The 27,353-nt window shown below is 44.6% G+C and overlaps 1 protein-coding gene across 2 annotated transcripts in view; it reads left to right on the forward strand.

Annotated features, from left to right (window-relative positions):
* LOC126480771 (1-phosphatidylinositol 4,5-bisphosphate phosphodiesterase gamma-1) overlaps positions 1-27,353 on the forward strand; it is a 248,439-nt gene that overhangs the window by 89,087 nt on the left and 131,999 nt on the right. For both annotated transcript variants that reach the window (XM_050104071.1, XM_050104070.1), the window contains exons 10-11: positions 953-1,122; positions 17,419-17,560. In XM_050104071.1, the coding sequence (XP_049960028.1) occupies positions 953-1,122; positions 17,419-17,560 (312 nt within the window). The remainder of the gene's footprint in view (positions 1-952; positions 1,123-17,418; positions 17,561-27,353) is intronic.

Raw genomic sequence — 27,353 nt, forward strand, 5'->3', positions numbered from 1 at the left:
CTGGTGCACCATCAGCTCAGTGAGATAATGGACAGTTATACCAAAGGAAAATTTACTCAAGAGAACTAGTAGATATGAGGCAGAATTATGGGGCATTACTTACCTTCAGGGGGCAAAATGTTTGGTACTGCTAACACACACACACACACACACACACACACACACACACACACACACACACAAAACAAAAGCATCATCACTATTTTATGTTTGTCAGCAGTTATGTCTTATATTTATTAAAAGATGGAAAATTTCCATCCAGACATGGAGCCCAAGTGGACTGGTGAAATATCATGTTTAGTTGCACATAAGATCCAGTGCCAACTACAAGAAGAATATAATGTAATTATTTTTATGACTTAAACCAAATAACAACCTGTGTTGCAGCAGTCCATATAGCACAGTGCTGGGATGGGCACAGTGTTTGAGATCACACCATACACTGCAATATGTTACAGAGGGACCTACATAAAGATCACTCTTTTTATCCTGATGTTTTTAATTTATAATTGAAATAGGATTGAAAATATTGTGATTGGACCATAGAACTACTGAAAAGAATTGCCACATCAAATGAATAATTACTATTGATTCACATGTATGGTGGTAGCAGAATAAATTGTATTATGGGAGAAAAACCACTCAACATAAATGGGATATACATAAATCTGTTGTGGATGTGTTGTGCAGTGGGAATCATATCTGTGTGCCACTTACTTTGACCATACGCAGAGGAATTGTGAAATCCCCGTAGTGACACAATGCTGTTTTATGTGTCAGAGAGAGAACAACACACTATTGTCCTGGCAATCTTTTTATTTAAATTCTTTAGAGGAACTGTGAGTAGAAGAAAATAGGAACCAATAACTTTTAAATGTGTACTAGTTTAAAATATATTATAGTATCTTATTTAATAATGTTATTAGTACTAAGTCAATACATGTTGGTATAGGGCATTCCAAATGATGACCTGCACTTCAGTGAAAAATGGTTCCATGGAAAACTGGCGAGTGGCAGAACAGAAGCAGAGACATTACTAAAAGATTACAGTCATTTGGGAGATGGCACTTTCTTAGTTCGGGAGAGTGAAACCTTTGTTGGTGACTACTCTCTCTCTTTCTGGTAAGTATTTCCTCAAGTTGCTATCTTATTCTTATGTGAGTAGTGTGTGTCTGCGGGAGGAGGGGGGGGAGGGGCAGCATGTGGATGTGGGCACATGCATGTGTGTGCATATATGTTTTACGCTTGCAACAAAAGTCAGTAAAAAACACTGCTGTGTCATTACTATATAATTGTGGAAGATCGTCATGGCAGTAGTGTTTCTTTTTGAACACATGCCAGGAACCTGTCTTCAAGGTTCTGCATTGTGCTTAACTACATTTGTTGTGGCACAGCTGTAATTTTTCCATTAATGGTAGCTTTAAGGCCATCTGTTGTAAGAGGTTTGAGAATGTCGACCTCAGATCTCAGGTGTTTGCTCCAAGAAGAAATAACTGACAAGATAGCTGTGATGAGCGTTAGGGTCAAGGAACATTGCTAAGCTTTAGGTTATGTTAAGGGAAAACCTGTGATCAATAATATGTATGGCAGTCCTAATACTTTGGGCTATGGTTCCATCTTTTTGGAACATTTCTTTCATGTTGATTGACATTGCACTTGGCAGTTACTGTTACTGTAGCTCCATATTATTGTTATTATTATTATTATTATTATTATTATTATTAAATACAATTCCTGAAATCAGAATACCACACAAAACTGTAACTTAAGTGTTATGGAGGCATTTCTGGTGAAATGCTGGTGGATTCTTCACTGTGTGACAGTGACAGTTTTAATATTGATGTAAAACACAATGTCACCTCAAATCGTGTTGAATGAGCATCGTATGGCCAGAGTTTTAGTTTGTCATGTAGGACTGACCATTTTTAACTGTGAGACAGATACAGAGCTGTAATGTCACGCTAAGCGGAGAGCTGAGGAGTCCAAAGGCCTACAGTTTTCTCATTATAAACGTTATCTGTAGTCCAGACTGTACAGGGAAAGCTAGTTAGTTCTCTCTTCATAACTGGTCCAATTGTGTGAAATGATTAAACTCTGTGGGGGTACGGCTTTATAATAGGATATATCCCCATCTCATGCATCACCGTTAACAGTCTAGCGGATGAAGGAAAATTAAGGGAAAAGTTTTGTGTAGGAAGGAATGTCATAAACAACTTGCTAAAAAGCCCAACTGCTGGGGTGTTACCATGGTGATAGGGAGGGGGGAGGGGGGGGGGGGCTTTTAAGGCACTTTCTGAAGTTTTTCTTGAGAAGTTTTTCTTGAGTAACTCAAAATGTTTCCCAGTGCAAAATTAAACAACATTAAATTTCTCACAAAAAAAAGATCCTATTCCTTTTTTTCTCTCCAGGACTAATGGTACCTGCATATCAGATTATTAAAAATAGTTTTGATGGCATAAAATTAATGTTTCCTGTTAAATAAAGTTGTTTAAGAACATAGTGCAATAGAATCATTTTAAGGGATAGCTTGTTTAACAGGCTAGAACATTATGTGGAGTCGAATTGTGAGGGAAGATAGGTCCCCGGCTGTTGTTGTGAACTACCCTGCTTCATAGGACTCTAAAGTGAAGAATGGGCAGGGGATTTCCCACCCTCTCTACTGCACTGCAATACAAAATGCAACTAGATGATGTTTCACAAAGTTATATTGACCCATGCACTGCTTGCCTTATGAATTACTGGCACTCAGTGTGCAGACATGCGTGGGGTCATTTGTTTTCCACAGTATGTGTTAACACTATGTGGAATACAGGTATAAGTTAATAATAATGCTAATGCAAGAAAAGTGTATGGACAGAATGTACCTAAAACTCTGCACACTCTTCTATAGTGCTAGAGGGAAATGGATTCTTAGTCATCCTTTACAGCAACTCTAGTGTTCTTCTGGGGAAAGCAACTTTCACCATCATGAGTGCTGCTTGCTTTTCAGTTTACAGAAATGCTGTATCTCCCCAGAATTTTGTGCCCAGTTCTCTCATGTGAGTAGACAAAATAACTTCTCTTAGCTCAATCAAACAATGAAAAATAACAATAATGGAATAACGACAACATTATGAAAAGGATAGTTGCTACCATTGCTGAATCTGTCCTCAGCAGCCAGAGACTGTGGTCTTGTGTGTGTGTGTGTGTGTGTGTGTGTGTGTGTGTGTGTGTGTGTGTGTGTGTTTCTTTTGAAGAAGAACTTTTTGACCAAAAGCTTACTTGCTGCCTATCTCCGACTCAACCTCTCCACTTTATGGCGAGTAACAACTATCCTTTTCATATATTCTCATAGCTCACATTTATTTGCACCAGCCGCTGCGGCCAAGGGGTTCTAGGCACTTCAGTCCGGAATCGCACTGCTGCTACAGTTGCAGGTTCGAATCCTGCCTTGGGCATGGATGTGTGTAATGTCCTTAGGTTAGTTAGGTTTAAGTAGTTCTAAGTCTAGGGGACAGATGACCTCAGATGTTTCGTCCCATAGTGCTTGAAGCCATTTGAACCATTTATTAGTGCAATTATTTTCAGCTTATTGAGTGAGTACTTATTCACGGTTGTTAACTGAGGTATTATGTGATACACACTGAAGGGGCTACCCCAAGCATAACGTGCGGGCAATGTGTATTTTTTACGTCAATTTCATCATCTTCGCTATCAATAGCTGGAATACTCCTCGCAGCATGAGGATATCAAATGTGTCACATCAGCCTCAGTTCTCCCTACATCTGAAGAGGCCCAGAGGTCTAAATTCACTCTCTCTCTGTAACAGAGGTAGGCCACCTAGGTCTTATAAACTTGAGATATTTCAACATAAGTCAAGCAATGGATTAACAGCATACTACTGTGCTTGATCTGAACATGATCATTCCTATTCCATCATACATACTGACATCCCCTTGCAAGATACACTGTGAATGTGTGGTTAGTGGCTCCATTAAGTGCTGCCCACTCTACAAGTGCCAGCGATCCCTGAATGTAAGATGTTTAGGCAGTCCACTAGTAACACAATTAATGATGAGCAAAGTGCAGTAACTTTCTGGTTATTCAGTAATTGACAGTCAAGTGATTACAATATGTTATGAATGACAAACAGCAGCAAGATGCAACATTTGTCAATCCAGTCTTTTTGCCACTGACACTGCACAAATCATTGACAACATCACACTTACAAATTAAGCTCTTCTCAGTCATTGTTCATAGGGAAGTATTTCACATAAAAGCTCACTTAACTATTGCAAATAAGTGCTCCCTTAACAAACTGAAAATAACTCCACAATATAAACACCACCTCAGTAAAGTTATTTTGTCTACCTGCACAAGAGTACTGGACAAGAATTGCTGGAGAGGTGTAGTCAGTGTGTAAACTGAAAAGTTAGCAGTGCTCGTGGTTTCCCACAAGAATGCTACAACTGCTGTACATGATGACTAAGAGTCAATGTCCCCTCTAGCAGTGTAGAACAGCATGCAGAGCTTTATGTGGAATCTGTCCATATGCTTTTCTTATCCTAGTATTATTACTAACTCATATCCGCCTTCAGTGTAGTATTAACACACATTGTGGAAAATAAACACCCCCTGGCAGTGTCTGTGCTCTGTGTCACCAGTGTTTCACAAGGCAAGCTGCAGGAGGTTTGGTATAACTTTGAGAATCACGATGTTGAGGCTTTTTATGGCATAGTGGGATGGAGAGAGCAGGGACTTCTCTTCTCAGTCTCCAATTCACAGACCTACAAAGAATGGAAGGGCACAATCACAATCCGGCAAACTGCTTTCCCTCAAACTTCTAGTCTCCGTGCCCTCACCCTACCCTCTTTGACCCTGTTATGCTCCTTGAATCTGGTTTACCCTATATGGTGGTATTGCAGTTTTATGTGTAGGAACACTTAATATTTGTTCTTAACCAACTTTATTTATCAATAAACATTAACTTTATAGCACCCCCCTGCGGGTCCGGGGATTAGAATAGGCCCGAGGTATTCCTGCCTGTCGTAAGAGGCGACTAAAAGGAGTCCCTCCCCCTCAAGGGGATAGTTAGCGCCTGCGTCCGGAGACGGACGGTTCCACGACCTCTATTTGCGGTCATTTTGCTTTTTCACTTCTCGTTTCTTCCTTCCTTTGGTTGGTTCCTTTCTTTGCTCTTCTCCACCTCACTGTCTTCCTTACTCTTTCCCTTGTCTTCTTCTCCTTGCCTTCTTCTCCTTGCCTTCTCATTGCCTTCTTCTCCTTGCCTTCTCTGGTCTCCGCCTCGGCGTTTGAGACAGTCTGTCCTCTCTCTCTCCCTCTCTCTTCTTTTTCCCCTTCTTCCTTCCTCCCTGTGCGCGCCTGAAGGCCGACCCACGCGTTAGCGCGCGTAGCCGGTGACGGGGTAACGCGTAATTCTCCGCCCTGGGTAGACATGTAAGGCACGCACGTACCCCCTGGTAAAGGCCAGGCCCAGGGAGGGGTGATTGCCTGAGCATGATACCTTCTGACCATGCCGATTGGTCCCTCCGTCTGTTTCTCGGGAGGTGTGACCTGAGGTGTAAACATTCACCTAAGGCGGGAGTGTCCTCTGAGAGGGTCCCCACAAGGAAGGAGCGCGCCATCGGAGACGCTGGCAATCGTGGGGGTTCCTCTGCAATGGATTTCACTCCATCTCTCTCGACTTCTGCCCAAAAACGGAAACTTGACCAGCCACCAGTGACCAAAGTACTACCGCCTGCCCCACAATTCCTCGTCGTTTCTCGATCTGAGGACGGAAAGGATTTTTCCTCTGTCAACCCTTTCGTTATCCAGAAGGGCGTAGATGCCATAGCCGGATCTGTCAAATCTTGTACCAGGTTGCGTAACAGTACCTTATTACTAGAAACTGAGAGCGCCTTTCAGGCACAAAAACTGCTTCGAGCCACACTCCTGTACACGTTCCCTGTCCGGGTGGAGGCTCACCGAACTTTGAATTCGTCTCGTGGTGTGGTCTATACTAGATCCCTCGACGGATTGACTGACGAGGAGATTCAATCTTTCCTCGCGGAGCAGGGCGTGACGGCTGTCCATAGGGTCATGAAAAAGGTCAACAATGACTTTGTACCGACCCGGACACTTTTCTTGACCTTTGATAGTGTTAAGCTGCCATCGCGCATCAAGGCGGGCTACGAGGTTATTTCTGTTTGTACCTATGTCCCGACACCTACGCGCTGCTACCAGTGTCAGCGTTTCAATCACACTCGACAGTCTTGTTCCAATGCGGCTAAATGTGTCACTTGTGGCAGGGATGCCCATGAGAGTGACTGTCCACCTCCGTCTCCTCGTTGTGTGAACTGTCAGGGTGACCATGCCGCATCCTCCCGTGACTGTCCTGTCTATAAGGAAGAACGCTGTATCCAAGAAATTCGGGTCAAAGAGAAAGTGTCCACCTTGGCCGCTCGCAAGCTATTGGCTAGTAGGAAGCCCACGCTGCTCCCAGCGGGGAAATACAGTACTGTCCTCGCCTCTCCTCAGACTACCAGGGAGGTGGCAACCCAGACATGCGATCTGACCTTCAGCACCATGGTCGTCCGTTCGGCCAGTGTTAAGATCGCGCGGTCGACGTCTCCTCTTCCTCCCATCACCCCACAGACACCAGCCCCTTCATCAGCTTCTGCTAAGACGAAGACCCCGAAGTCAGATGCACGGGCCTTCAAGAAGGAACCATCCCGTGCAGACTTCCTACGTACCTCGACCTCCCAGCCTTCGACCAGTACTTCCACCAAACGACCTTCCAAGAAGGCTCATAGGAAGCACAATTCTCCTTCTCCGCCACGGCGCATTTCTTCTCCTGCGCCACCCAGCGGTTGCCGCCCCAGGCCGTCATCCGTTTCGCCTGGCTGCACCGCTGGTCGCTGAACATCTGGCCGTTCACCGGCGGAGGAAGCTCCCCCTCCCGGCCATCTTCCCAAGATGGCCGATGAACCTATGGACCCAATGGACGATGACTGTCCGCCTACTGATAGCGGTGGCAGTGCTCGCTCGAAGCCAGGCCCTCAGCGGCCTTTGAGGTGACCCCTTCTTTCATCTTCCTTTTCTTCTTACGATGGCACTTATTCACTGGAATATTCGCAGCATTCGCTCCAACGGAGAGGACTTGAAGTTGCTGCTCCGCTTGCACCGTCCGCTCGTCGTAGCCCTCCAGGAAACGAAGCTACGCCCATGCGATCAAATTGCCTTGGCACACTACACCTCTGTGCGTTTTGACCTACCACCTGTGGTAGGTATCCTGGCTCATCGAGGGGTTATGTTGCTGGTCCGGGATGATATTTACTATGATCCCATCACGTTGCACACCGGCCTGCAGGCAGTTGCCATCCGCATTACTCTCCCCACTTTTACATTTTCCATTTGTACCGTTTACACTTCATCGTCGTCTGCCGTTACCAGGGCAGACATGATGCAACTTGCTCAGCTACCTGCACCATTTTTGTTAACTGGTGACTTCAATGCCCACCATCCCCTTTGGGGCTCTCCAGCATCCTGCCCGAGGGGCTCCCTGTTAGCAGACCTTTTCAACCATCTCAATCTTGTCTGCCTCAATACTGGCGCCCCTACTTTTCTTTCGGACACATCTCACACCTATTCCCATTTAGAGCTCTCTATATGTACTCCCCAACTTGCACACCGGTTTGAGTGGTATGCACTTTCTGATACATATTCGAGCGACCACTTCCCGTGTGTTATCCATCTCCTGCAGCATACCCCCTCTCCGTGCTCATCTAGTTGGACCATCTCCAAAGCAGACTGGGGGCTCTTCTCTTCCAGGGCGACCTTTCAGGATCAAACCTTCACAAGCTGCGATCGTCAGGTCGCACACCTCACGGAAGTCATTCTCACTGCTGCTGAATATTCCATCCCTCACCCTACTTCTTCTCCACGTCGCGTACCGGTCCCCTGGTGGACCGCAGCATGTAGAGACGCTTTACGTGCTCGTAGACGTGCTTTACGCACCTTTAAACGCCACCCTACAGTGGCGAATTGTATCAATTATAAATGATTACGTGCACAGTGTCGTCGTATTATTAAAGAAAGCAAGAAAGTCAGCTGGGCTGCTTTCACAAGCACCTTCAACAGTTTTACTCCTTCTTCTGTTGTCTGGGGTAGCCTGCGCCGGCTATCTGGCACTAAGGTCCACTCACCAGTTTCTGGCTTGACGGTCGCGAATGACGTCCTTGTGGCCCCTGAGGCTGTCTCCAATGCCTTCGGCCACTTTTTCGCAGAGGTTTCAAGCTCCGCTCATTACCACCCTGCCTTCCTCCCCCGCAAACAGGCAGAGGAGGCTAGGCCACCTAACTTCCGCTCTTCGAATCGTGAAAGTTATAATGCCCCATTCACCATGCAGGAACTCGAAAACGCACTTGGCTGATCGTGGTCCTCTGATCCAGGGCCTGATTCTATTCATATTCAGATACTGAAGAACCTTTCTCCTGCGGGTATAGGTTTTCTTCTTCGTACTTATAATCGCATCTGGATTGAGGGACATGTTCCCGCATGCTGGCCTGAGTCTATTGTTGTCCCGATTCCTAAGCCGGGGAAGGACAAGCACTTGCCTTCCAGTTATCGACCCATCTCGCTTACCAGCTGTGTCTGTAAAGTGATGGAGCAAATGGTTAACTCTCGATTGGTTTGGCTGCTCGAGTCTCGACACCTACTTACCAATGTACAATGTGGATTTCGTAGGCGCCGCTCTGCTGTTGACCATCTGGTTACCTTGTCGACCTTCATTATGAATAACTTCTTGCGGAAGCGCCAGACCGCGGCTGTGTTCTTTGATTTGGAGAAGGCTTACGACACCTGTTGGATGGCGGGCATTCTCCGCACCATGCATATATGGGGCCTTCGCGGTCGCCTCCCTCTTTTTATTCGTTCCTTTTTAATGGATCGACAGTTCAGGGTACGTGTGGGTTCTGTCCTGTCAGACACCTTTCGCCAGGAGAATGGGGTGCCACAGGGCTCAGTTTTGAGCGTCGCTCTCTTCGCCATAGTGATCAATCCAATAATGGATTGCCTCCCAGCTGATGTATCCGGCTCCCTTTTCGTGGACGATTTTACCATCTATTGCAGCGCGCAGCGTACGTGTTTCCTGGAGCGCTGTCTTCAGCGTTCTCTTGACCGTCTTTACTCCTGGAGTGTCGCCAATGGCTTCCGTTTTTCTGCCGAGAAGACGGTCTGTATTAACTTCTGGTGCTACAAAGAGTTTCTCCCACCGTCCTTACGACTCGGTCCCGTTGCTCTCCCATTCGTGGAGACAACAAAATTTTTAGGTCTTACATTTGACAGGGAACTTAGTTGGTCTCCACATGTGTCATATTTGGCTGCTCGTTGTACCCGTTCTCTAAATGTCCTCCGTGTTCTCAGTGGTATGTCGTGGGGAGCGGATCGAACCATCCTACTTCGCCTATATCGGTCGATCGTCCGCTCCAAGCTGGATTATGGGAGCTTGGTATACTCCTCTGCACAGCCATCCATCTTACGCCGCCTCAACTCCATACAACATTGGGGTTTACGACTTGCGATCGGAGCGTTTTATACTAGTCCCGTCGAGAGTCTTCATGCTGACGCTGGTGAGTTGCCACTCACCTACTGGCGCGATATACTGCTTTGTCGGTATGCCTGTCGGCTACTGGCAATGCCCGACCACCCGTCTTATCGTTCCTTTTTTGATGACTCTCTCGACCGTCAATACGGGTTGTATGTCTCTGCCCTGCTACCCCCTGGAGTTCGCTTTCGTCGCCTCCTTCAACACCTTAATTTTTCACTCCCTGCAACCTTTCGAGTGGGTGAGAGCCACACGCCACCTTGGCTCCAGGCTCAGGTTCGCGTCCACCTTGACATCTGCTCGCTCCCGAAGGAGGTTACCCCCGGTTAAGTCTATCACTCCCGTTTTGTCGAACTTCGTTCGAAGTTCATTAATATGACCTTCATTTATACAGATGGCTCTAAGACCAATGACGGGGTCGGGTGTTCTTTTATTGTCGGGGCACAAAGTTTCAAATAATGGGCTCCATGGCCATTGTTTGGTCTTCACAGCTGAGCTCTTTGCCCTCTACCAGGCTGTTCTTTACATCTGCCGCCACCGACATTCTGCATATGTCATCTGCTCCGATTCCCTGAGCGCTATCCAGAGCCTCAGTGATCCATACCCGGTTCACCCTTTCGTGCACCGGATCCAATGCTCTCTTCAGCAGCTGGTGGACGTCGGTTCTCCGGTTAGCTTTATGTGGGTTCCTGGCCATGTCGGTATCCCTTGGAACGAAGCTGCAGATGCCGCGGCCGAGGCTGCGGTCCTCCAGCCTCGGACAGCTTCTTGTTGTGTCCCTTCGTCAGATTGTAGCAGGGTCATTTGTCGGCGCATTTTATCACTGTGGCATGCCGATTGGGCTGCACTTACAGACAACAAGCTTTGGGCCTTGAAATCTCTTCCTGTGGCTTGGACGTCCTCCTCCCGCCCTTCTCGGCGGGAGGAGGTAGTTTTGGCCCGGTTACGAATTGGACACTGCCGGTTCAGCCATCGCCATCTGCTGACGGCTGCGCCGGCGCCGTTCTGCCCATGGGGGCAATTGCTGACGGTCCGCCACATTTTAACGTCCTGTCCGGATTTTAACACACTGCGTCTTGATCTTGGCCTGCCATGTACTCTAGAAGCCATTTTAGCGGATGATCCACGAGCAGCTGCTCGCGTTCTTCATTTTATCAATTTGACAACCCTCTCTAAGGACATTTGATTATACTGTTTTCTTTTTTTAATCCTATGCCTGTCAGTCTGTCTTTTATCGTGTTTTCTTTTTCGTTGCTGTTTTAAACTTGTGACTCGCGGTGCATTCCTAACGTAGTCTGGGCACTAATGACCGTTGAAGTTGTGCGCCCTAAAACCACAAAAAAAAAAAAAAAAAAAGAACTTTATAGCAGTAAAACACTATTCTTAACAATCATCAATTTTTCTGTCCCCTGCAATGTGGAAACTGTTAGTGCTAGAGGAAAAGTAACCTCCTCTCACTCCCTTCGGAATTATTGCCTACTTTCATGCCCTCTGACTCTTAGAGCAACAGTCCTGTTGTTGTAGAAGTTTTAGATAACCATTTGTTTCCAGTGTTTTAACCTTGACAGCCCTGTAATTATATGAAGTATTCCAGTCAACTTCATCATAACCTTTTTCTAAATACAAATACTTATGTTCCTCCTCCTCCTCCTCCTCCTCCTCCTCCTCCTCTTCCTACTTCCTCTTCATTCTTCAATTTTGGCCATCTGTGGACCTCAAGAAGTTGTAGGAAGGTTCCTTACTTTGCTGAAACAAATAACATGGTAAGAAAGATTCTGTACTTTATTGAACTAAGTAATGTGTGAAGTTACAAACATGTAAAGGACAGAAGTGTACATGGCCGGAGTAACACAAACAGCCTCAGATTCAAAAATGTAAATCAGTCACTCATTTGACATGTGAATTCACTAGCCCAGCATGGCATGATAGAAACGGCAGAGTCAGAGAAACCGTTGCCCGTCCCAGTGTTCATCATATCATATTTCTGCACTTAAACACGAGGCAAAATTTGTAGTCTGCACAAGAGCATGACACGAAAACACAATACCCTCAGTGATTGCGTGCCAGGCATCATGCAGCACTGCAAAAGCACTGGCATCAAGTGAATCACCATGTGGCCAGATCTTCACAGCATGAGTGTGGAGCAGCATCCGAAGTGGACGCTACGAGGGACAGACAAAGACATGCGAAACTCATCCCCCGGAAGACTCACTAAGGGCTGCTATTGTTCTAAACCGTTAGTCAGCGCCCATAGTGGTGAAGTGTTCTGTCACAAGGCAAGATCGACAGCCACAAATGGAAGTACTGCATGAGGGGTGAAACTCGCTGCCTTACCAGATGGCTGTAGCAAGTTGCGAGTATACGGAACTGGTAAGACAGCTGTGCAGCAAAAGACCACCACACAGCTTCATCTTCCCCCTCCCTCCTCCCTGTGAGAGCAGAGGTGTGGTGTTGACTGACATGGTGAGGTGAAAGCTGATAAAGGTGGTGGATCGTGTCGTGCCAGCGGTGAGGCATCAAAGGAGGGGGTGACAGGGGGGTGCTGGCCCTGTTGCGGGGGCATGTGCCGCACGTCAAGGCATTGGGCATGTGGAGTGCAGAGTGGCCGGCTGTTAGTAGTGCTGGTCCACAGCACCCAACAGCGTGCAGTGGTGCACTGGGCGGGGTTGCTGTGCCAGGATCGTCTGAGGCTGCGTTTAGAGCTGCACGCACAATCGTGGACAGATGCAGGGTGTGGTTGACAGCGTGGGACTCTGGCAGCGAGGGCGTAGCAGTGTTGCCAGGTAGAAACAAGATGGTGTTGACAGGGTGGCTGCATTTTACAGAAGCATCGGGGCCTGTGATGAGGTGTTGGGGGGGGGGGGGGGGGGTACCTGGCAGTTGACAGCAGCAGAGGGGAAATCATCGGGTCAGTGGTAGGCTGTGGGAGAGGTAGAGGAGCAGGAACTTAGTGCCCTCTGCATCTGTGTTGGTGACACCTGGATCAGAGTTTCCTGCGGTGCTTTTGGCTGTTGTGTAGGTGGGCATCTCATGAACTTTGGTGTGGTGCCATTGCTGGTGTCATCGGAGGGTGTGACGTCATCAGCGGCCGTATGTGTCTGCAGGGTTGTTGATGTAAATGATAATTGAGATGAGTGGTGTGGGGTTAGCAGCGTATAGGCAGGCTTCAACCTATCAATTAAAATGTTGGTCGACATATCATGTAGATGCAAGGTGCACATCTTGAGTCAAATTTCAGGACCTGGGGTGAGCATTGATGCACAATATGATGTGGGTGCATGACACAAGGTCACTGAACGCAAGTTCTGCGTTTGCCATGGCGCTAGGGAAGCGTGGGTTGCAGGTGGTCCATGCATTCCTGCAATATAGCGACAAACTCAGGAATGACATATTCTGCGGGCAAGTTGACGGGCTCTAGGAAGTTGCCCAGACAGCAAGCATCTGGCCTTAAACAAGATCAGCAGTGAACATCTCAAGGCCGGCCTTGGGAGGGATGTGGAGACCGAGAAGTACCAGTGGGAGGGCAGCGGTCCACCTGTTGTGGCAGGCGAGGTCGGCCTTCAAGGTGCAATGGAGCTGTTCTACCACGCCTTTGGCAGCTGGGTGGTAGCTCAATCTCAGGTACAGGTCAGCCCTGCACAGATCTGTCAGTACACGTAAAAGGGCTAATATAAATTGGTGTCCGCATTCCATAGTGATGTGGCATGGGCAGCCAAAGCTGCAATCCACGTGGGAGACGAAGGCAGCTGCTGCCATGGCAACAGTAACATTGGGTATTGACATTGCCTCAGGCCGGTGGGTGAACTTTTCCACCCTGGTGAAAGGTAGTAGCAGCCATCAAATAAAGGTGTGGGGGGGGGGGGGGGGGGTCAACAATGTCCTTATGAATGTGGGCGAAGTGATGCCTGACATCTGGGAAAGCCTTGACGGGGGTGTGTACATGGTGGTGGACACTGGCGCACTGACAGGTGAGGCAGGTGCAGTCCCAGGTCCTGCAGTCCCTCTGAATACCTAGCCACATGAAGTGCTGCATTACCAGAGTGGCAGATGCGAATAAACTGGGGTGTGCCAGGTTGTATATTTGGTTGAATTCGGCCTTGTGGATGACAGTGGCTAGGAAGGGGCATGGTGAGCCATTGGATAAGTCACACCAGATACTTCTGTTGGAGACAGGAGCCAGCGTGCATTGAAAGCGGGGGCCAGAGGCGGCATCATGCAGAGTCGGGCGAGTTCTAGGTCGTGTTCCTGGGCAGCGGTAAGCGACTCATAGTCCAGTGACAAAGCAGTGTTGTACGTGCGGGCAAGGGACGTGAGCTGGCAACTGAGATGGCATGGCCCACGAATTCCATCTCACTGGCACTGAGCGTGCATTTTGCTATGTTGACAATGATTTTGTTCTTCTGGAGGTGTCCAAAAATACTGGAGAGGTGCTCACTGTGTTCCTCTGGCGTAACCGGAAAGAAGCGTACATTGTCCAGATATGTGAACCAACAGAGCCAAACCCACAGGATGCCTTCATAAAATTGCTGCCATGTCTGAGCAGTGTTACAGAGGCCAAAGGTTATAGAGGGACTCTCATAGAGTCTGAATGGCGTCTTCTCAATATCTTTGGGTACGACAGGAACCTGGGTGAAAGCATTGGTGCAGTTGATCGTGCTGAAGATTGTAGCCACAGCCAGCACGCTGTTGTAGCTGCATAAGAATGGCACCCGGTACCAGTCAGAGATAGTATGCACATTTAGCTCCCGGTAATCCCCGCATGGCTGCCAGGAGCCATCCTTCTTCTTGGTGATGTAAAGTTGGATGTCTGCGGGCTCTTCGAATGACACAATATGTCAATAGTGAGCAGCTTATCAATCTTGGCCTTGGCGATCTTCAGTTTATGCAGTGCTAGGTAAAGTGGCTAGCAGAAGATGGATGGTCTGGGGCTGGTATCAGTGTAGTGTACAGTTGAATGGCAGATTTCCCAAGGCATGCTGGATCGGCGTGTGAAAGCAGGAAATTGCACCAGGAGGTCATGTATTGGTCGGAAGATGCCACCTGCTTCACATAAAAGAGAACAGGGAAACGAGTGGTGCAATTTGTTGATCTCCCAGTGTTGTTGTCAATGAGGCATCAGCCAGCAATGTCAGGGAGTAGATGGTGGTGTACGATGGATTCCTCATCAATAAAGGGTCAGTGGCATCAGTGACAGTGAAGGTTCAGGGCAGGTCCTGTTGCAGTTAGAGATCCAGGATATGACAAAGAACGCTGTACGTAGCAATGGAGGAATTATTTGCTGCCATCAGGAGAATGGCTGAGGAGGTGCCAATGTCCTGTACAAGTTGCCACAAGAAGATAGACAACTTGAAGGTGGTACCTATGAGGAATGGCGCAGCAGAATGGGTGTCATGATCAAACAGACTTTGGGAGACCAAGCAGCAGGCAGATGTGCCAAATCCAAGTGGTCCTTGTCATTTGGGTGCCAGGAGCAAGATTCTCTGTAGTTTGTGGAATTTGGGCTAGAGCACTCGTGGAACCAGCTGAGGCCGGCCCTGTCATGAGGGAGTTCAGCAGTGCAGATAGAGTTACGGCATTGGTAGCACTCATTGCACTGGCAGTTGGGACTGTTGGATCGTGTCGTGCCACGGTCGCTTTCAGCATTGCCACGTTTGTGCTGAAGTGGGTGAGCATGTTTGGGCTGCTGGCAGAGGCGGGTCTGGTGACATCATCAGCAGCTCGTCGAGTGGTGAGGGTGAGCATGTGGTGGAGCGGCTGGCAAGGTGACGGCCATCTGGCAACACCAGGTGGAGGTGAGGATGATGCATGGTGGTAGCTGTCATGGGCAGAGACGGCAGTGACTCATGCAACGTGTCAGTGAGGCTGGTGGTGTCGGTGAGCGAGAGGTTGGTGTGTGACGCCACTGCTGTCTCTATTTAGGCCAGGAGGTGAGCCAGCCAGATGTTATAAACAAAACAGTTGGAGACCGTTTATGCCTCCATCAGACTTTGGAAGTGGCATATAAATTGAGAAGGTTGTTAGTTCCCACATTGCTCAAGGGAAAGGAGAACCTGGATGCTCTGCATTTCAGATTAGGTGAGCTGTGCCATGAGACAGTGCCAGTGTGCTAGTAACGGTCGGTGGCTGGAGGTAACGAGGTGATGTTGCGGACTTCCATTATGTATGTCAGCTTCAGCTGGTTGATTACCATGGCAAATTTTTGTGGCCTCCTGTGGTATTCCACAGCCAGTGAAGATAGCGCCCACCAAAGAAAACTATAGGTGTGGGTCCTGTGGATTGAATGGCGGCAGATGAGCCATGCCATGGCCATATGGAGTGATGGTGGCATGCGGTGGATTGGATGGCAGTGCTTTGAGACTGTCAACAGATTGATTTGCTGAGGTGCTGTATCGATGGTTTCATGAAAGATCTTTCTTGAAACCTAAGATTCCATTTTCTTAAGACCTTTTTTTCGAAACACAGTTGAAGAGCTTTGGGAGAGGCCATCAGCTTGCTTCCCACCAGTTGTTATTTAAAATAGCTCCCAGGTTTCTCCACAGAATTTTATTTGGACTTTATTACTGTCAATGTTTCTTTAATTACTGACAAAATTTTATATCTGTGCGAAATTCTTTTAGTGTATTGAAGAGTGTTTCTCTACCTGTAGAGATGTAGGTTTTCACGAAGTCTACAAAGATTATGAAAAGATTTTTGCTTCTTAGACAACAGTTCATTACAGTCAGTTTCAAATTCATAATCTGTTCTATGCAGAACTAGTTCTTCCTTCCCCCTTGGTATTCACCAAGCTGATGGTCTAATTGCTCTTCCAAATGGTTTTGAAGGGTCTCGAATAGGATTTTGTATGAACAGTCATTAAAGATATTCTTCAGTATTTGTTGACATCTGCCTTAATTCATTTCTTGTGTTAAGGATGTGTGTGAATACAACATTTCCAGTCTTTAGCAGTTTTCTCTATTTTCCAGATTTTCTCAAAGTTTTTGAAGTTTTTTTCAATCACACCCTTGCTGGCATTTTTCCACATTTCTGCGGCAGTTGAAGCTTTTCCAGAAGCGGTGTTACATTTGAATTCTTTAATTATATTCTGAATTTCTGTTTTATCTGTAGGTTTCCTTTAGAAGTGTAGAAGAAATGGATCATATAAAAAGAGAAAGGAGAATGGTATGTTACTTAGCACAACTAAAATATAGGTCTTTCCACAGTTACTTTATTTAAATCTCCAAGTTCGTGTGAGACTATTCAATAGCATCTTCTAATAAACTACAAACATGTGCTCAATGACAGAAAGAGAGCTATGCAGATCCCTTATCACAAATTGATATTGACAACAGGAGGTCAAAATTTGATTCTTTGGTGTGTACTGCCAATGCTGTTTTCTGGTCAGGATTCTGCGTAGTTTTCAGGGTGGCGTTGAGCGTATTTTTGTGGGTGTATGAGAATTGGAGTGGATATTCTGGTACTAATAAGCCATTTGTAATTCTTATATGAAGTGGTCATGGAAAAAATCTATTTCATTTTCAGTAACTGTGTAGCTGTGGTCACAACACCAGTTTCGTTTTGAAGAAGAAAATGACATGTTGGAGTTACTTTGTATGTAATCATTCACTTTGTAGAAAGAAAAACATGAGTGATTACGGAATGATATTATACCAACTGTGCTAATGATAGTGCATCTGGAGTGAATAGTTTGATTTAATCCAATTTTTTTTCATTATTCAAGGAATTAATTTTGCAGTCCCTCTGCCATCCATTTCCCCCTCGCCACCTGATTATGTCTTAACATTGCTACTTAGCATGTTTTTAGATGTAATGTTTGACTGTATTACTTTATTTTTCAGGCGGCAGGGAAAGGTCAATCATTGTCACATTAGGTCAAAGCAGGAAAATAATCAAACAAAGTACTACCTCATTGACACAAATTGTTTTGATAGCCTGTACAGCCTGATCACTCATTATCAATCACATCCACTTCGTAGTCAGGTGAGTGTATTGAGTACTGTCTACAGTAAGTTAAGTTACCTTCAACAAATAGATTGATGAAAATTATTGTTCCCTGCCTTGAGAAATTGTTAGCAATAGCCGGCCGCTGTGGCCGAGTGGTTCTAGGCGCTTCAGTCTGGATGTCCTTAAGTTAGTTAGGTTTAAGTAGTTCTAAGTCTAGGGGACTGATAACCTCAGATATTAAGTTCCATAGTTCTTAGAGCCATTTGAACCTTTTTCTTTTTTGTTAGCAATATGATCCAGTATAATAAGAACTGAGTTCTGTTTAATCATGGAGTATTCCTTCTCCATTGATTATGTCAGCACATAGCACTGTTGTCATGATGGGTAAGTAGGTAAAGCTATGAAGATGCTGTGCGATTACCAAACCTATCATTACTGTTTTTGTCCTCCACATTTTTGGGAAAACCATGGAATCATTAACGAACTTTGCTGAAGGGAAAGAAGACAAGTATTTGTTTTCTATAGAGCTATCTGACCTGTTTTGGGTCAAAAGCTTGGGACATTGAGACTAAAGGAAATTACATTTTTTGTTGTGGGTTAACAGTGGTCTTGTAGGACTGCACTGAAGGAATGTCTGTTATAATTACATCATTTTTCTGTCTAGTATATTAGCTCAGTTACCTTTTTGTGTTATATTCTTCAAAGCATCTGCAGCCAGTGATGTGCTTCGGTGTTTCAGTGGATCAGTTTCAGATTATAAATCCAGTTATGACACTTGATGTGATCTTCAGTCTGATAATGCTTTATGGTTGTAAAAAATGTCAAGTTGCATTATACTTCAGAGTCTTCGTCGAATTGTATTTTTTGTCCCTCTGTCTGTCTCTGTGAGCTGGTTCACAGGTCAGAGGAAGGCAAGATTATACTACTTCTGGTGCAATGTCTTAAATATCTTGCAAGTGTCAGTCATAGTCGGAACAGTGTTCTGAGTTGTTGATAGGGCATTTTGTCAGAGCTAAATAAATTCAAACATGGGCAAATCGTTGTTGCTGCTATGGCGGATGCTTTCATAACAAAGGTACCTGGAGTGTTTGGTATTTCAAGAGGACTGTATCGAAGATTTATACCCCATACTGGGAAGGGGAGAGAATATCATCTGCTAGGTCACACCGTTGGCTAAAGTGTGTGGTCAGTGATCATGACAATGGACATTGAAGAGGACTGTGACAAAAACTAAGAGCATGACAGCTGCAAAAGTCACCGCAGAATTGAATGTTGCACTCGCGAGCTGTGTCAGCACCAAAACAACACAGAGGGAGCTGGGATTTCAAAACATTGCATCACTGATGTAAATGCCCATAACAGGAAAATGTACTACCGAAGCTATGAAACCTGGACTACGGAGCAATGGAAGAAAGTCATTTGGTCAGATAAGTCTTGTTTCACACTATTTCCAACTTTTGGCTGAGCTTACAGGCCAAGAGTGAAACATAATGGTAGCGATTTGGGCAGCTATAGTGTGGTATTCCATGGCCTCCATGGTTACCCTGTAAGGTTGCATTACTGCCAAGGATTATGAGACCGTTTTGGCTGATCAGGTCCATCTTATAGTATTAGTTTGGTGCATAAGTTGGTCTTGTTTTCATTTGCATGTTGGTGTTCCAGTTGCTATGGGTCTATTTATCGAGTCTTTTTTATTTGTGGTTCACTTTTTGTGTTTGAGTTCTCATATTGTCATTCGTAGATTGTGAGTCGAGCTACATATGCTAGAAAATGGACTGCCATGTGGAAAAATCAGAACATTTCTGACATATTCTTCCATTTGAGTTGTTCCGTAGAGGGATGAAAGCAGCATAGGCAGTGAGAAACATTTGAACTGTGTGCTGGGATAATGCTATGGCACAGGCCATGGCCATAAAATGGTTTTCTTGTTTTAAGGAAAATCATTTTAACACTAGTGACCTTCCATGTTCAGGAAGACCTTCTGGGTTCAATGGAGATTGTTTAAACACATGAATTCTCAATGATCCACATCAGTATACTAGAAAACTGGCAAATGTGATGAACTTTTATCATTCCACCGTTGTGCAACATTTCCATGCAATGAGGAAGGTTCAAGAATCTGGTGTATGAGAACGGCATGCTGTAAGCCAGAATCATAAAAATCAAAGGGTGGCCATATGTACATCTCTGCTTGCTCATCATCAATTGGCTTGCGAACAACACAGACCGTTTCTATCCTATATAGTCACTGGTGATGAGAAAAGATATCTTTATGCTAACATAAGGAAAAGAAAGGAGTGGTTGAGCCTGAACAAAGCGGCAACTCCCCATTCGAAAACCTGCGTGCGAGCACAAAAGATGACATTATGCATGTGGTGGAACAGTGTTGGTGTGATGTACACTACGAATTGCTTTACCAAGGTGTAACCATCGCTATTGACATTTATTGTCAACAACTGTGATGTCTTTCAGATGCAGTCCAAGAATGACAACCAGGAAGACTGCGTAAAGTGATGCTCTTTCACAATAACTCCCACCTGCATTCTACTAGACTGACGAAAAGCACTATACAGGAGTTTGGGTGGGAAGTTTTTTGACACCACCTTTTTCACCTGATCTTGCAACTCAGAAAATTAAGTAAATGTTGATGTCTAACTTTCAAGTGATTTGTTGTAATTCAAGTTAATGAATATTTTCACTAAACTGTTGGTAGGGAGTTTAGAGTTTAATTGTCAGTTGAATGAGCCACTGTTGAGCACTGTGGCTTTAGTAAACAACTGAACTAAATGAGCTATTGCAGGGAACTTATTTCTAGTCGATTATTACAGAATGATACTGTTTGTGAATTGTTAAGTTTCATGTGAATATGGACAGTATTTGTGCCACACTTAATTACGATACTTTATTTAGTGACTTGTTAGGATCCACCACTGGTTATTGGACAGTGCTTTATTAAGGTGTGTTTTTATGATGTCACAGCTAAGATGAGTAATTTGCCACTGAGATTCTTAGCTGTTTGTGAGTTCCAACCTGATTGTGTGCGATAATATTGTCATGAAGTAGGAACAGTACTACTTTGAGTTGTATGGAAGTGAAATGTGTCTGATAAATAGTTTAGACAAGAAGAGAACAGAGGCTTTCAAAATTGGGTGCTACAGAAGAATGCTGAAGATTAGATGGATAGATCACGTAACTAATGACGAGGTACTGTACAGAATTGGGGAGAACAGGAATTTGTGGCACAACCAGACTAGAAGAAGGAATCAGTTGGTAGGACGTGTTCTGAGGCATCAAGGGATCACCAATTTAGTATTAGAGGGCGGTGTGGAGGGTAAAAATCATTGAGGGAGACCAAGAGATGAATACACTAAGCTGATTCAGAAGGATGTAGGTTTCAGTAGGTATATGGAGATGGAGAGCCTTGCACAGGATAGGGTAGGAGGGAGAGCTGCATCAAACCAGTCTCTGGACTGAAGACCACAACAACAACAACATCATGAACACAATCAAGAAGAGAGCAGTGTCACAAAAATCAGTTCACTTGGAGCTAAGTGGTGATAAATTTTGCACTTAAAAATAATTTCAATTCTGGTACTTTGAAAATATCTTCTGTATTAATTGGGCAATCTACGATATAGTAACATAGCAGAGAAATACAATGAGATAATCAAATTAACAGTATTACACAGCCAGTTTTACTGTTCATATTATTTATGTATGTGTGTCATCTGACGGAGGCCAATGGCCATGCAGCAGTGGTAACACTGATTCCTGTCAGGTCACCAAAGTTAAGCACCTTTGGGCTTGGCAGTACATGGAGGAGTGACTATCTATGTCTGCTGATCAGTGTTGGCAAGCAGGATACACTCAGCCCTTGTCAGGCCAATTGAGGAGCTACTTGATTCAGAAGTAGCGGCTTCTAACAACCCTACCACAATAAAGGTCAAAATTTAATAATGATTGTGGTGTTGCTCACGCTGCTAAATACTGCATTTTCGGGCAACAACAAAGTTATTATGTGGCAGGTGTCATTAGAGCAGAGTTAATAAAGTCATTTCATGCAATAATGAATAAACTAGGCACTCATCTTTTCGTGTTTCCCACGCTGGTCTCATTGTAAAATCATGGCTCAATCGTCGAAAATCTAGGTGGTGAGGATTCCAAGCTCGGATACAAAGAGGCCTAGGTTTTATTCTGCTATATTCAAAAGTTTTATAGATGTGTTTTACAAACCATTCTTGAAGATTAAACCTATCAAAGTTAGCACAATGGTGATGTAAAAAAATAATCAGCACTCCAAATTTAAGTTACACTTCGTTTTTATTGCTTTTGTTGCAATGGCACGTAACACGCAAAACATCACTTCACAATACAAAACATACTTGAAAACATCTTACTCACTGTTAAAGTTCACATTTTATAAGCTGACTACAATATGCGTCTTTCCAACATGACATCCAAGACTTGACTTTCTCAAGGTCCGACTCTAACTAATAACCACTTACGCGCCCAAAAATCAAGAGTTACAAGTACGTCAAAGCTAATAGTGATGAAAGAAATAATACACATAAGAATAATATCATTGCAATACAAACATATTGATGTATCAAAGTACCTTTACATTAATGAAATCAAATCTGAATGTTGTCTCAGAAATATGTCAACTACTCTACAGAAACACAGTAGAATATTGCTGGTATCAAGAGGTTCAGGTGAGCTGCCATAATGGTTACATAATTCAAGTACCATTACAGGCTCCAGTCACAAAAACTGATAAGTCAGGGGAGTGATGTGCTGACCATACGCCCCTCGATATCCACAATCAGTTACGCCTATTGACATAGTCTCTATATGTCCATCTTTTTAGAGATGGTCACAGGAATTGGCTGTTCGATACAAGATGTCAAATTAAACACCTTCCAGCCATCTAGTTTCCAACTTTATTTTGTTTGGCAATGAGTTTCAACGTTTTACTACACCATCTTCAGGCCCCTGACCAACATGTAGGAAGATTCTATTTTGGTTGTGACCAAAACAGGGGCCAGCAATACTGGTACCAGTAGACTTTTGCCAAGTTGGCAGATGATGTTTGAAGTGATCACTATAGCAAAAGTCTACTGGTACCAGTAATGCCGGCACCTATTTTGATCGCAACCATGGTAGAATCTTCCTACATGTTGGTCAGGGGCCAGAAGGTGGCATAGTAAAATACTGAAACTGGTTGCCAAACAAAATATGGTTGGAAACTAGACAGCTGGAAGTGCTCAATTTGACATCCTGTTAACATAGGATGATACGACAGTTGGTCGGTACCGTAAGGCGTTCCGAGGCATGTTTGGACCGAATTCAGTTCCATCTGATGAAGGAATTCATCCGAGAGCTTAGTCTATTGCAAATGTTCCATCTGCCATTCGATGCCTCGTCTGTGTAGTGAGCAGCAAACTCTTCTAATTCATATTATTAATGATTAAATAGAGCTCAAATAGGTGAGTGGTCTTCATAGATTTTAACCTCAGTGTGAGAAATAAAGGGACTCCAATGCATTTTAGTGCCACCCATGGCACCTTTTCTACAGTTGAATTAATGCACTGCAGTCATGGTCTTGCATCTATGATGCAATGGCGCGTCCACAACAGTTTGTGTCACAGTGAGCATTACTCAATCAGTTTATTGGTACCATGTTCAAGAGCCAGTGATGGTCTACTGAGTTGGTCCCTTCGGAAAACCAATTGGGAACATACTCCTCTGGAGCCTATGTCATGATACCTCAAGAAAAGGACATTGATGAGATAGTGCAAGAAACACTGCATGTGATTACTCGCAAAGCACACAGTATGATACCATACTACTCTGGCGCATTTCACCACAATTCTGTCCCGTGGTGGTGTCAAAACAGCCGAGACCAGAAGAAAGAGACAAAGAGCATTACAATAGAAGTATGTAGAAGACGTCCCTCTCCTAGTAATCTAATTATATATAAATCAATCTGTGGAAACTCCAGGTAGAAATATCAACAATGTAGGAAAAGACAGATTTCTACGTACCATAAATAAGACATGTCAAGTTGCATTCAGGCACAATTAAAAGATGCTTACATAAGGCTTTCAGCCACAGCCTTCATCAGTAAAAGAGGCACACACCATTCACACACACAAACAAGCACACCTCACGCACACACAATTGCCAACTCCAGCATCTGAGGCCGCAGTGCTGGAGTTGTCAGTCATGTGTGCGTGGGCTTTGTGTGTGTGTGTGTGTGTGTGTGTGTGTGTGTGTGTGTGTGTGTGTTTTACTGATGAAGGCTGTGGCTGGCAGCTTCATATGAATGTCTTTTAATTGTGCCTGGCTGCAACTTGATGTTTCTTCTTTACAGTAAGTAGCTATCTGTCTTTTTCCTACATTGTTAATTTTATATAAAGATACCCATGAGCAAAACACCATTATTTAATCAAACAATAGGAGTGGGATTATTGGGAACAATGTTTCTTCAGTGACTGCACATACAGCAGATCCCCAGATGTGGACAAAACTGTTACATATTATGGCCATTCTTTCCCAGCTGGAATACCTGTGTTTAGACCATGGAGTACATCAAATCAATCCAAATTACAGGTGATGACTGTACTGAAACGGTCTATAATGCCTGTTTTACAGACTGGGAATTCAACAGTGCTGTTAGGTTAGGTTAGGTTAGGAGTACTTTCACAGGCTCGGGTACCATACACAATACAAAGTACGAGGTGTGTTTTTGAAGTAAGTACCATTTTGAAATTTAAAAAAGACGTGCTAAGATATCTGAATAATTTAATTTTTACATGAAAGCCTGTACCTTAATCTACTTTTCTACAAAATTTCCATCAATATTGAGGCACTTGTCATAATGTTGTACCACTTTTTGAATACCCTCCTCAAAGAAGTCTGCCGCCTGACTTGTTACCCACTGTTTTCACTTCGTCATCGTCTTGAAGACGCTGACGGCCCAGGTGTTTCTTCAAGTTCAGGAACAGATGGTAGTCACTGGGCGCAAGAGCGGGGCTGTACGGAGGATGATTTCGAGTTTCCCATCGAAAAGGTGTGATGAGATCTTTGGTCTGATTCGCCACATGCGGACGGGCATTGTCTTGCAGCAAAAAAGTGCCCTTTCTCAACTTCCATGGACTGTTGCTTTGATTCTGGTGTGATGTAACGTGTGGTTTTGTGCACATCCGTCAACATTTTTGGTACCCAACGTGTGCACAATTTTCGGTAATTCAAGTGCTCGGTCGTAATGCCATAAAAAACACTACAAGAAACATTAGGAAAGTCATCCCGCAAGGAGGAAATCGTAAAGCATCTGTTTTCTCTCACCTTATTGTCCACTTCCTGCTCTAAACTTTCGTTAATGACCGAAGGACACCCGCTCCATTGTTCATCATGCACATTTGTGCATCTTTAAATGCTCTCACCCACTTTCTTACCATTCCATCACTCATAATGTTTTCTCCTTAAACTGCACAGATCTCACAATGAATATCGATCGCTTTTAGGCCTTTAGCACTAAGAAATCTTATAACAGCCCGTACTTCACAGTCGGCGGGACTCACAATTATCGGAGGCATCGTAAACACTCAGTACACAACATAAACAAGGAAGAATTGGACTGTAATGGCGCCAGTGCATAGATTAAGGTACAGGCTTTCATGTAAAAATAAAATTATTGAGATATCTTAGCATGTCTTTTTTAAATTTCAAAACGGTACGTACTTAAAAAACACGCCTCGTACTTTCACCTACTCGAATACCAAGCCAAACCAAATGCTTATCCACATCAATGACAATAGCAAACAAAGTATCCTGATGATCTTTATCAAGAAGTTTTTCCCACTCAGTGGGCAGAAAGTATCTTTGTAGCTATACTGGAATTCAGTAAAACCCCCACACTATAGACAACTACAGACCAATAAGACACCTTTACTGTCTGGAGCCCACTGTCACAGAGGTCTTCGCACTTCGTCAACTGAACCGTGGATGTATCGATTATGGGTCAGCAACTCCTTTTTTAGGACTACTAGATCCTATGCACCACATCTACATCTACATCAACATGATTACTCTGCAATTCAGATTTAAGTGCTTGGCAGAGGGTTCATCGAACCACAATCATACTATCTCCCTACCATTCCACTCCCGAACAGCGCGCGGGAAAAACGAACACCTAAACCTTTCTGTTCGAGCTCTGATTTCTCTTATTTTATTTTGATGATCATTCCTACCTATGTAGGATGGGCTCAACAAATTATTTTCGCATTCGGAAGAGAAAGTTGGTGACTGAAATTTCGTAAATAGATCTTGCCGCGACGAAAAACATCTTTGCTTGAATGACTTCCATCCCAACTCGCGTATCATATCTGCCACACTCTCTCCCCTAATACGTGATAATACCAAACGAGCTGGCCTTTTTTGCACCCTTTCGATGTCCTCCGTCAATCCCACCTGGTAAGGATCCCACACCGCACAGCAATATTCTAACAGAGGACGAACGAGTGTAGTGTAAGCTGTCTCTTTAGTGGACTTGTTGCACCTTCTAAGTGTCCTGCCAATGAAACGCAACCTTTGGCTCGCCTTCCCCACAATATGATCTATGTGGTCTTTCCTGCTGAACACCCAGGTACTCAGTTGAATTTGACAGCCTTGAGAATTGTACTATTTATCGAGTAATCGAATCCCAACGGATTTCTTTTGGAACTCATGTGGATCACCTCACACTTTTTGTTATTTAGCGTCAACTGCCACCTGCCACACCATACAGCAATCTTTTCTAAATCGCTTTGCAACTGATACTGGTCTTCGAATGACCTTACTAGGCAGTAAATTACAGCATCTTCTGCGAACAACCTAAGAGAACTGCTCAGATTGTCACCCAGGTCATTTATATAGATCAGGAACAGCAGAGGTCCCAGGACGCTTCCTGGGGAACACCTGATATCACTTCAGTTTTACTCGATGATTTGCCGTCTATTACTACGAACTGCGACCTTCCTGACAGGAAATCACAAATCCAGTCGCACAACTGAGGCGATACCCCATAGGCCCGCAGCTTGATTAGAAGTCGCTTGTGAGGAACGGTGTCAAAAGCTTTCCGGAAATCTAGAAATATGGAATCAACTTGAGATCCCCTGTCGATAGCGGCCATTACTTCGTGCGAATAAAGAGCTAGCTGCGTTGCACAAGAACGATGTTTTCTGAAACCATGCTGATTGCATATCAAAAGATCGTTCCCTTCAAGGTGATTCATAATGTTTGAATACAGTATATGCTCCAAAACCCTACTGCAAACCGACGTCAGTGATATAGGTCTGTAGTTCGATGGACTACTCCTACTACCCTTCTTAAACACTGGTGCGACCTGTGCAATTTTCCAATCTGTAGTTACAGATCTATCGGTGAGCGAGCGGTTGTGTATGATTGCTAAGTAGGAAGCTATTGTATCAGCGTAATCTGAAAGGAACCTAATCGGTATACAATCTGGACCTGAAGACTTGGCCGTATCAATCGATTTGAGTTACTTCACAACCCCTAAGGTATCTACTTCTAAGACACTCATGCTAGCAGCTGTTCGTGTTTCAAATTATGGAATATTCCATTCGTCTTCCCTGGTGAAGGAATTTCAGAAAACTGCATTCAATAACTCCGCTTTAGCGGCACAGTCGTCGGTAACAGTGCCATCAGCACTGCGCAGCGAAGGTATTGACTGCGTCTTGCCGCTTGTGTACTTTACAAACGACCAGAATTTCTTCGGATTTTCTACCAGATTTCGAGACAATGTTTTGTTGTGGAACCTATTAAAGGC

Source organism: Schistocerca serialis, chromosome 5, assembly GCF_023864345.2.
Source record: "Schistocerca serialis cubense isolate TAMUIC-IGC-003099 chromosome 5, iqSchSeri2.2, whole genome shotgun sequence".
In the NCBI taxonomy this organism is placed as follows: Eukaryota; Metazoa; Arthropoda; class Insecta; order Orthoptera; family Acrididae; genus Schistocerca; species Schistocerca serialis.